Here is an 11,278-nt window from a genome sequence, read left to right as displayed (position 1 = left end):
CCCTTGAAAAGGGTTGCTACAAAAAGTCAGATCGTGTGTACATGTTGTGGGGAAACCAATCATTTTATGTTCATCATCAAAACCAGACGGCGATTGCGTCACTGAAGCTTTGCGTTCTGTGGAGCTGCCCTGCCAAACTCCTCCCACACTCCATCGCATTGGACGCCCCCCGGGACGCGCACTCCTTTATAAACCTGTCCGCCTCGCACCTTCTGCCGGGTCAAATTTCTCCGAACAACCAGTGGAGCCTCACCGTGGAAATTACATCGCAAGAGTGGCGCTTCTGTGGAATTATAAATTTCGTTACAAGTGATTTTTGTTCTCTCCCTCCCTTCTTTAGAATGAGACATGTTGGATAAATAACTGAGCGGTGAATGACTCGTGCAAGTGGTCGAGAAGCGAGACCCCAAGCGAGAGCAGCAGCAGCAGCAGAAGTCGGGCCAGGATGAACTTGATCGGGGGCTACCACCACCACCACCACCACCACCTCATGCCCGAAGCCTTTCCATTCGTGCAGCGCTGCCACCAGGACGCCCCGCCTTACTTCCAGAGCTGGGTGCTCAACCACGGCGAGGTGCCTCCGGACTTCCACATCCAGGCGCCCTACCAGACCGGCGCGGAGCTGACGCCGGGCGCCGCCGCCTCCTCCGTCGCCACCTCGCAGCACGACCACGCCCGCCTGGAGGGCCTGCAGGCCGGCATGGCCAAGCGGCGGGCGTCGGGGCCCAAGAAGGAGCGCCGGCGGACGGAGAGCATCAACACGGCGTTCGCCGAGCTGCGGGAGTGCATCCCCAACGTGCCGGCAGACACCAAACTGTCCAAAATCAAGACGCTGCGCCTGGCCACCAGCTACATCGCCTACCTGATGGACGTGCTGGCCAAGGATGCCGGAGAGACTGAAGGCTTCAAGGCCGAAATTAAGAAATTTGAGAATCGGGATCTGAAAAGGAAAAGGGAGATGGTGAGTGTGGACGTTTTGCGAGGTCCACGCCAAAAGGACGCAATCGCACGCTCATTCCATTCTGTCAAGTCGCTGCTTTCGACGCGGACATTCCTTTTGCGTTACACTGGCTGATTTTTTAAAGAGAATCTGGTCATTAAAATTGCATTACACAATCGCGTATGTTCAGTTCAGTACACTTAAAAATAGGGGATCTGAAAAGGGTCAATGATTGGAACTTTACACGCGCCACAGAAAGTTAATTTTGTTTGATTTACTGTAAATTAGGATTTTTTTTTTCGACACAGGCTTGCTTTAAATCGGCTAATTTGGAATCTGAGTCTTTGATGCCTTTTATATTTAAAACACTGCTTTATTATGATTTAATTTGGGATCAATAATGAAAATGGTAACTGCCCGCGATGCATGCTTACGGTGAGTAAATTTAACAGCTGCGTTATTCCCCAAATAAATGGTCCACTGCAACCGAAATGAGACCAATTAAATTCGTTTTGATCTTATGTCAAAAGGGACCTTGAAACGAAAGTTTGCATTAAATCGATGTTTCTGAGGGGAGTCTGATGTTTAAAACTTACTTTCAAAATCTGTAGTCTAACAAAAGAAAAGGGAAGAGGCTACATTTGGAAGTTTACGTTCTTCTCCGTGAGTGAAATAGTGACTGAAATCAACTTGATGCTATGCCAATGTTTAGTTTTTTTTAAATGGGTGGTTGCTTCAAACTGGCTAGGGTGTCTGTTATATATATTTTTTAAATGCAGTTCAAAATTGGATACTCAAAACAAAATATTTTAAATTCGGGATCTGGAGATGAAAAAGGGGATGCCTTGCACGTTTATAATCGAAAATGATAGTAACTTCAATTTGTTTTGGTTTTATGAGTTAAAAAACATTTTTCTTTCAAACTCTTGGATTTGAAAGGCACATTGGTATTGAAAAGTCATATCTGTAAAAAAAACTGCAGCTGGTTCACATGCGCACATTAAATGTGACTTTTTTGTCAAACATCTTTGTGAGGTTTTCTTTAACTGGGTTCAACTTAATGTGAGGCTACTATATAAAATGCCATCTGAAAACTGAATATTTAAGTAAACCGTTTGAAACTTTGGATCCTAAAAGGAGAGATGATAAGTTTGGAGTTTGCGTTCATAATATCCATGTTAGTCTTAGAGGGCAGATCACCAGTTTACGTTCTGCAAGTACAACACTGCCGCATTTTCCATCAGTGAATCTTAGGACGAATTTTGTATATCACCAGAGAAATATTCAGTAAATTCAACACATTCATATACGCTTAAGGAGCCAAACGCACAGGCAACACTACTGAAAAAGATCAATAAATACACGTAAATTTAGTTCACGTCACGTGGGATTAAAAATACGTGGAGGTGCACAAAAACAGCACGTCAGGCTAATTCCAAGTATGTGAATATTTGTTCAAAAACATTTACATTTGTATTGCTTATATCACAACATTTTGAGGGTAATACTTGAACATAATTTTAAATTGCAGTAGAATACACTTCTGAAACACGGTATGTACTGTGTATGGGATATTTGTGTCTTATTTTGTCACGTCATCACAAACTTTGTTGTTTCTTCTTCTTACGATTATTTTTTGTCGCTCGTGCAGAACGAAGGTCCAGCACAAGACTCGTTTGGTCCCGAGAAGAAAGTGAAAGGTCGGACCGGGTGGCCGCAGCAGGTTTGGGCTCTGGAGCTCAACCAATGACCCACGCCCCCCCAAAAAATAACCCCTCGAGAGACCCCCAAACCACTTGTACGGCCGCACGTGAACGCATCATCGTCATCCGTTTGAAGAAAAAGGGACTTTTCATATTCTCTCCTGCTGTTTAATAAGAAATGTGGAATATTGTGTTTATCCTTCCTTCTTGCCGTGTCCTCAACATCCCACGGAAAAAAAGTTTAAATTATGTGTTGAAACCCCCCCCCCGAGACATTTAAATTATTCTTTCATTTTTATCCCACGTTTTAAAATTGCAACACCTGTACTGTCTTTTTTTGGTGGCAATTTTATTCGGGGATCTAGTTGATTATTTTAACTGCCTTTTTTTTGGCGGGGGGCTACGCTTTTGTTTTGTGTTTGTATTGGCACATTTTATTTCTTGGTCTACTGTTGCTCGGTTTTGTGTGTACGAATGTCGTGTTTGGTAGCCTTAGGTGAAGTCATTTCATTGGATATAACGGAAGAAGAAAATCGAAAGGAAAATACAAAATGACATCATGTACATTTTCCGCGAGTGTGAAGCCATACTCAAGACAGAAGACGTAAACATTGTGACTTTTTTTGTATGCCTTGTATAATAAGAATCTACCTCAACGTGCTCACTGTCCGCTTGAATAGACGCACTCGAATGTTGTTCACCTTCAACGCAGCTTGACTAACTCGCAAACGACAAGAAACCGTACGATTTCAATTATTTGTGCAAAATGTGGATGGGAATGTACATTATACGTGAAGCTATATAATAAATTGATATTTTATGACTCCCAACATTTTGTGACGTTTCTCATTTTTGCGCAAGATCACGTCGCGTAAGAACGACGTCACTTCAGAAAAAATGAACATTGCCGATTCGTGTTATGCTTTCTGAATTTGAGAAGTGATATGAGATTTTAGTAGTTTTCTTCACTGGCATGATTACATGTAGCAAATTTGGAGTTTGGTTAGAATGTCATTTTTTTTAATCTATTAAATGCTCTTAAAAGTATGGGGAAAATACAATACAAAAAAAACGTTAATTGGTGATCAACTCATTGAATCATCTCGAAACATAACACTTGAAAATCAGAGACAAACTCCATTTGGAATTACGAAAACAAATTACAGTCAAACTTGTTATCCCATTTTAAGTTTCCACTTAATAAAAATAGCTGTGTTTGCAAACAATTGTGTCACCTAGTGGTGTCTTACTGTCACTGCTGGAGTTAATTAAATGAGTCGAGTCACATAAACATAATTTGCTATTCAACCGAAATAAAGTAAAACTACTCACCGCTTTCCAGGAAGCCTGCAAATAAAGGTACAGAAAGTGTTTGGTGAGCAATACTGTTACCTAGTGGTGAGTTTTAGAAACTGCTGGAGTTCATTTGCAAGCGTCATTTGAGTACATCCTGTTCAACAAAAGTTAAAAGCAAAAGCACTCAGTCCCACATAGAGATAGGCCTGTACATTTATTCATTAGCAGGAGCATTAAGCAGCCATATTTAAATACAAGTGTGATTTCTAATACGAAGGTTACAGGTTAATACGGCTGTTGTCGCTTACGTGTGAATAAAGACGGATGGTTATCCCCTACGTGATGCTAACGAAAACTACCAGCAAAAATGAAAACGTGGGGAGTAAAAACAATCTCAAATAAAAACCTGTCAACTGTGTAGAAGCATCAACGCAGTGGAAAAACAAGTTTTTTTTTTTAACTGAACGGGACACTCAAGTTTCGTCACTGAGTAACTACCGCCAAAGGAAAGCTAGCCTCAGCTCGCTACGATTTCAAGTAAGCATGAAGCATCGTAGCGCGCAGTGCTGACAGACGCTCTTCAACGGTGGCATAATTTAACCCTCCTGTTAACAGTGGCTTCAGTGACCCATTACCCAAAATTGTGCTTGGAATCACTACACAAAAATTAAATGAAATCTATATTTTTAAAAACAGGACTGACACATAGACTGGTGGCGCCCTCTGCTGACGCTAATGGTCATAGGCAAAGAGCATTTTGTTTCAGTGCTAACAATTAACACTAAAATGTGTTTTTTTTTACCATCCCGTAAAATTAATAGTGATCCTCGGTCAATTTCACCCATTATCTAAAAATTGTCAGAATTGGGAAAACCCATTCCCCAAACACATACTGAAGCCAATACACTTAGAAGTTAAAAAAAAAACTTTTGAATTTTTACATTGGGTCAATTTGACCTGCAGGATAACAGGAAGGTTAAAGAAAGGGCCTCGTGATCTTCGCATGTCAGCGGTTACAAATATTTTTGGAGAGGGCTTTTAAAACTCCCGTTACATTCATTTCTCATTAACAGAATGGTCAATCTGACCTATTCTCCATAAAGTGTCACCAATAAAGGGGGGGGGGGAATCCTGTACTGTAGCCACTAATTAAGGAAAAAAAATTATAATAGGTCAATTTGACCCCAACATAACATGAGGGGTTTTAGCCTGTCATTGATAACAACCCCCCCCCCCCCTAACACCAAATCCAATAAGGATGGCTTTTCGCTCATAATTCGATATATTATTGATCATCCAATCCTGTTGTACTTGGCCACACACCTAAATCCACTGTATTTAAAATGTAGATAAAAATGGGCCCATTGGACCCCCGTAAAAAATAACAGGAGGGTTAAACACGGGCCAAGTGCCTTCAACATGTCAGTGCTAACAATTGCCGTCCGCAGTGCGCATGTTGGTGGAAAAAAAAGACCACATGCAAATGTCAGCAGTCCTGTCTGGGCGCTTGAGGTCCAAATCAAGTTTGTTTTTTTTCTTTCTTTCTTTTAAGTACATGACGTTGTCTTTCCCGACAAGGTTAAAGGGGACATTCTGTCGACGGGAGAGGTGAGCCTTTTTACCGTCACGGTGGGACACGGTAACAGTTGACACATGTTCGGTCAAAATTGCGTCCTGGTCCGAGAGTCGCAACCATTTGGGTGAACGGAACAATGGCCCATAGTTGGCTGTGACTCTTTAAAAAAAAAAAGAAAAAGAAAAAAAAGTCCTTCAGGGATGCCACTTGTATTGAGGATCCAGTTTTTGGTTGTTTCACCATGTCTGGTCGTGTTCGTCGCTTTTTTTTTACCCCCCCCCCCCCCCCCCCGGTCCGTGTCTGCGTGCGTCTTTGTTGTTTTGTTTTAGTCGAGTGGTTTGCTGCCGCCGTCGCCCTTCTGGTCCAAGCGGCTCTTGCTGCTTTTCACCATGTAAATAAAGTAGGTCAGCGTTTCCTTCTCGTTCACCGGAATGTTCCTGAAGTGACGGCTCACCGTCTGCAGAGGCACAGGACACAAAGATTCGAGTTAGAAACATGCGCGCCTTCGCTGGTTAGTTGACATTAATCAGCGGCCGGCTCATCCCGGACGGGGTTGGGTCCATCTCATAGCTTCTTCCAGTTTCCGCCGGCAATTATTGTTTTTCAACTTGACGCACCTGCGCCGCGGTTGCAGAAAATTCCCCGGTACGCTTTGTCGATACCATGGGTGCAAAAGTGGCTCCTTTTAGCTTTCTAAAGCTTTGGCTTCGTAGGGCCGTGGACGAAAATCTTTCCTTGTGTTCTGAAAACATTCCCTCAATGGATGTTTATTTAGCTAATTGGCCATTTGTAGGTCAGGATTTTAAGGTGCTGCCCGAGAGGTGTTTCTGACAGCAATTGAGCAACCGCCTCGAGTTTAGCGGACAAAGCTTAGCTTGAAAAAAAAAAAAAAAAAAAAAAGGACACATTTAAAATGTACAAAAAATAAACAAACACTCAGCGCTATGAGGGACACTGGCACAGCTGTGGGCGCTTGTCGGCTGCGGAGGGCCGCGTTATTAATGACGTGCGCGGCTCGTTAAAACGACGTCCAGAGTCTGGGGAAACGTTCAACTTGCCGGCGGGTGCCATTCATCCGCCGTTGGCGCCCGACGCCAACTCCCCTGCCGCTCGGCTCGAAATACAGGAGGTTTTCATAAGGCGGCTGCCGCAAAGTCCACCTGTCGATGCGGCAAATTAGTCCAACAATCTCCCAGTGAGCAATTACGGCCGCGGGGGAGCCGCGACGCCGCGCGCGTCAAAGTCAACCAGGACTGCAGTTGACCGCGAGGAACGCTTATAACGAGGACAACGTGGCATCGGGTCCGAGTCTGCCCTGGAAAGCCAATTTCACATCGGAGTAGGGACGAGGAAAGTCCACGTAAAGTCCAGGTTGTACGATTTCAATTTTGGCATACACGGACAACAACCACGTTGCATGAGTGAAGCAAAGCCGTTTTTGTTCTATTACACGACAACTGAAATCCCGGGTATCCTTGGGCCATTAAAAGTAGTCTAGTTTGGAGAATAAAGCTCACGAGGTCGAGCAAATTTATCGCCGTCCGCTCGTAGTTTCAAATACACATCATTCAGACGTATTTGCGGTCGCCTAATGGCATTCCGGCGGATTTGCGGTTGCGATATGTGCGATCACCTCGGCCAGCTGGGCCTTGTTGAGGCCTGGCCTGGTCTGCAGCTTGTAGTGTCGCTTGTAGCGTCGCAACGTGTTCACCTGCAGCTGGAACAGGTCCACCTGCGAAGACGCGACACAGGGGTCAGTCGGAGCACCAGAGTGTCGCGTCCCGGATTGGGAATCATCTCATCGCAGCAACATCAGCGTACGGCGGCGAACTGAACTCTCACAACTTTTGTGCGGAAAGTTAGCTCAAGGGAACGCTTTACCTCCGGCACCTCCACGTCGTGATCCGGGGACTCGCCGCCGTCGTCGCTCGTCTTCCTCTTCCTCTTGTTGCGCACGCTCTGGATGAAATTCTTGTGGAAGTCACAGATGTACAAGTGGCGCACCTACACACACACACACAAAAGTGGAAGGGAAAACTCTGTTCAAGCGTAGTTTCACAGTGGCATAACATCCCCCAGCAGCTGTGTAACAGGAACTTTCCCTGCTGACAAATCTGCACACTAAGCCCAGTGGATATCTGGAGTGTATCAAGGCTATAAAAAAAAAAAAAAAGCACAGCCACATGTGCATGCGTTTTGTTGTGGATTTAGCTATCAAGCTCACCGAGCTTGCCATTAGCCACAAGTGCCGTCTGCCCACTGGAATGCACTTTTCAATCTGTCCTCCCGCGACCTTGGTGAATGGACTGTAGGTCATACCTTTGACGTGGCTCGCCGCATGTGATGGAGGACATGTGAACATTTGGTGGGTCTGGAAAACATCGATCGTGCGGTTCTAAAGTCTTGCATAGGACACTGAATGTTTTGTTACATCTTGCCGAGGAAGCACAGTTGATGCTCGAGTGCATTTTGGTCTACGGGGGCCAGGGGGGTGCATGAAAAAAGCAAAGCGCCCGATTTCCAGATCAATTTTTGCAGCCTCCAAAAATATGTTCCTATCCTCTTTTCTAAAATAACCGACTTGTGCACACAGTCAATGACCCGGTGCAAATAAACAGCCTTTGTGGCAACATCGAAACAAAGGCGCTTAAAAGCCTCTAAAATGTTCACACAATTATTCATATTCAAGGTGCAAAACACTTTCACCAAGTCATCAACCAACCACAAATGACCGTGTACAATAATTTGGAACTAAAAAAGAAGAAGAAGAAGCATTTTCGGGTTTCAAGCAGCTTTTGTCTATAATCTTATACGTTTTAAAAACTGATTTTGTGTAAAAGCTTCCGATATGTTCACGCTTATCTATATTTGAGTGGCAAAACATTGTCACCGTGTAACCACAAACCAGACATGACTCGGGTTGTATCCAGTTCGAGTGAAAAACAAACGTGGAACCGTCAACCGAGTCTACGCTTGCCAATTTGGGCTGCCAAAACATGACACGACAGAGGTTTAGTGGCGGTCAAGCTCAACATCTGGACAATGCAGGACGCTTTTTAAATAATAGGCCAGCGTTATTCGCACAAAATGTCTTCGCCGGAGAGTTGGACACCAAGTCTAATCGGAAGCGCTAAAGCAGCTAACTTTAGCACAGTTCTCTAAACTCGCTCGTGGATACGTCGCAGAATGCGACAAACCAAAAACCTTTTTGGACACAAACAAAGCCCAAGTGAGCTCACCTTGACCCAAAAAGTAAGCGAAGACTCTGAAAACAAAACACCTTTTTGCGCATCCGATTGGAGGTATCTTAGCGTTAGCTGTCAATCAGCCGGCTAACGTGTCGTCTCGCGGAGCCCACACGGGGAAAAGTCGTCGCGTTTTATTTTCCACCTCTCTCTCTCTCTCCCTCGCTTTTGCACCCTTACTCACGCTCTTGTCGATGTCCAGCTTGAGTTTCTTCTGCGAAATGCTTTTCTGGATCCGCTTGCTGAAGGAGGCGTTGCCGGCCGATCGGCCGCAGCGCTCGCCGTCCTCGATCAGGCAGCAGCTCTGGCCGTAGAGGGGCGGCGCGGGCGGCCCGTCGTGGCTGTCCTCCTCGGTACTGAAGCCATTCATCCTGGAGGGGGGGGGGCACTCCTTGCGGAATTCGCCAACAAAACAATGTAACACACACACCACAAAATCCCTTCCGAGAGCCCAAGTCCGTTGAGATAACGAGCGGGTTGGGCTTGCGCTTCCCCCACTCAAGTGTGGCGTATTTAAAGGCAAAATCCTCCAAAGCGAGTCGAAGACATGCTCCCGTCTGTCGCCATTCGACCAACCCAACCGCGGCCAGCTAACGTGTGCTAGCTACGGCGAGTTAGCACAAGCGCAAGGTGGACTGGATATTCCCAAGAGAGCCCACGTTTGCCGTATGACAGCGGTCTCGAACGACTGCGGCGCGGCTTAAGATGAAACTCGACGGGCGCAGCAACTTTTTTTCGCGGTTTAAAACAAATCTGGCGACGAATTCACAACAATCGCGTTCTACAATGGACGTGCTGAAGTGCATGTAACGGAAGTTTCCCTCCTTCGCCAAGATTGGTCAGTTTGTAGATGAAGGTGGGCTTTGCGAGGAAACGCGGCAATGTGATTGGCTGTGACCAACGCCGGTCTTGTCTTGACACCTCCCTGTGCATGAATCCGGTGTTTTCCAACACAAGTTTGTCGTGGTGGTTGACGCCAGGGACATTTAACGACGCATTTGGCCCATTTTCGACAGGTTATAATCACAAAACATTCGGTTAATCCTTTAATGAAATTACGATTGAGAAACAATCCCAAGATCCTATTAACGTGACTCTGCAAAACCAATCACTCCGATTAAACTCTATTTATGATTCTACTTCCTACGTGTTCTGAAATAATTGCGAGCATTTATTATCATTATGTATTCAAATATATTCATTGCAAGACGCATGCCGCTGACATCGCTATAGTGTGACTCCATCAATGACTTTACAGGGGGCAGCAGAGTCTAATAAATGAAACAAGGGGCGCTTCGGCTGTCCAAAATTGTTAAGCCACTTTTGAAACATTTCCGAGAGCTTGCTTTGATACACACTTTATTTAATGTTTACCAAAAAAAAAAATCCCACCACTACCCACTTGAAAATAAAGTAAAATACTGGGGTTAAACATCAAGGTTTTTTTTTGTAGTCTGTTTTAAAACCCTGCTTATTTGAAAAGCCGTCTTTATTATTATACTTAATGATGCTTATCATTTGTCTGTTTTTTTGTGTACCATCTCATGCTCAGACGATGTGGAAGGTTCATGCAGAGGACGCCATTAAAAAAAGTGGCAGAGAAGAAAAGCAAATTGGATAATTGTGTTGATGAGGCCAATAAAGGCTTTAATGGAACTTTAAGATGAGACCTTCGGAGAGAAATGCTGTGAGGATGGATTGACACTAGATGGCAAACATTTGCGGAGTTTTCTAGGGGGGTTGTAATATTGTGTTCCGCTGTGCTATTGTTATTTTATGTTATACGTTGTATACAGTTACAGATACAGCTGTTAAGAAAGCGCTACATATAAATAAGATGTATTGTGGAAATGCTGCAAAAAAAAGGTAATAACTTAGGAAAAGTCAACATTTGGGACCTTAGGATAATAATTAACGCGCCACACATTTTCAATGGGAAACCGGTGTGGACTGCAGGCAGCCCAGTCAGTTTATGATGCGGTGCCGCCCGAGGGATCGAAGGTCACTGACGGATGAAAATAAGAACAAGCGCAGGACACCCTGAAATTGATTTCTCTGAGGAACTTAACGTCTCTTCGTTGAACGACCACAACACTAGATGGCAGTGGTGTTTTTGATGTGTGGATGTGACACCTGACCCAGTTTATACCTTTATTCGAAAAGGTATAATGTGTCAAGATATGACTCCTCAAAGCCGCCAGAAAGCCTTGGGGTTTAAAAGAAAAGTCATGGAATCGTTTTCTCTTCTTTGCTGCTCTTCAGATAAACAGAAAGGGTTGAATGAGGGTTCATCTTACACTCACCCTTAAATCTTGGGCTGACGTTCATGTGGAAGCGCCGGGAAATAACGGCAGTCAAAGCAACCCAGAGGGAATAAATATTTAGTTAAATGGGGAATTTATGACGCGCTTAAATCAGTGACATAACGAGGCGGACTTCCTGCCGCTGGATTCGATCCGTATTTCTGCAGGATGTTTGGAATATGCTTTTCATAGCACCCATTCTGTGGGGGGGGGGG

At 44.6% G+C, this 11,278-nt stretch overlaps 2 protein-coding genes across 2 annotated transcripts; one reads left to right on the top strand and one right to left on the bottom strand.

Moving 5' to 3' along the window:
* On the top strand, positions 1 to 3,473 carry LOC127588058 (heart- and neural crest derivatives-expressed protein 1-like). Its single transcript, XM_052046604.1, has 2 exons — positions 1 to 961; positions 2,592 to 3,473. The coding sequence occupies exons 1-2, from the start codon at positions 446 to 448 to the stop codon at positions 2,688 to 2,690; spliced, it is 615 nt and encodes a 204-aa protein (XP_051902564.1). The 5' UTR covers positions 1 to 445; the 3' UTR covers positions 2,691 to 3,473.
* Positions 3,474 to 4,137: 664 nt separating this feature from the next.
* Positions 4,138 to 9,610, bottom strand: LOC127587946 (histone deacetylase complex subunit SAP30L). Its single transcript, XM_052046421.1, has 4 exons — positions 8,945 to 9,610; positions 7,397 to 7,519; positions 7,149 to 7,247; positions 4,138 to 5,972 (listed from the first exon to the last, which is right to left on the bottom strand). The coding sequence occupies exons 1-4, from the start codon at positions 9,128 to 9,130 to the stop codon at positions 5,841 to 5,843; spliced, it is 540 nt and encodes a 179-aa protein (XP_051902381.1). The 5' UTR covers positions 9,131 to 9,610; the 3' UTR covers positions 4,138 to 5,840.
* Positions 9,611 to 11,278: the final 1,668 nt, after the last annotated feature.

The sequence above is a fragment of the Hippocampus zosterae genome, chromosome 16 (genome assembly GCF_025434085.1).
Source record: "Hippocampus zosterae strain Florida chromosome 16, ASM2543408v3, whole genome shotgun sequence".
Classification (NCBI taxonomy): domain Eukaryota; kingdom Metazoa; phylum Chordata; class Actinopteri; order Syngnathiformes; family Syngnathidae; genus Hippocampus; species Hippocampus zosterae.
The sequence above is the reverse complement of the archived record's forward strand: the minus strand, read 5'-3'. Positions and strand labels throughout refer to the sequence as shown.

Bases quoted from the DNA above. Each gene is read 5' to 3' on its own strand.
- LOC127588058 (XM_052046604.1), top strand. From the start codon at position 446: ATGAACTTGATCGGGGGCTACCACCACCACCACCACCACCACCTCATG. The intron at 962-2,591 runs GTGAGTGTGGAC...TCGCTCGTGCAG, and splicing joins TGAAAAGGAAAAGGGAGATG to AACGAAGGTCCAGCACAAGA.
- LOC127587946 (XM_052046421.1), bottom strand. From the start codon at position 9,130: ATGAATGGCTTCAGTACCGAGGAGGACAGCCACGACGGGCCGCCCGCG. The intron at 7,520-8,944 runs GTGAGTAAGGGT...GTGTGTGTGTAG, and splicing joins AGCTGGACATCGACAAGAGC to GTGCGCCACTTGTACATCTG. The intron at 5,973-7,148 runs GTGATCGCACAT...GTGCCTCTGCAG, and splicing joins ACAAGGCCCAGCTGGCCGAG to ACGGTGAGCCGTCACTTCAG.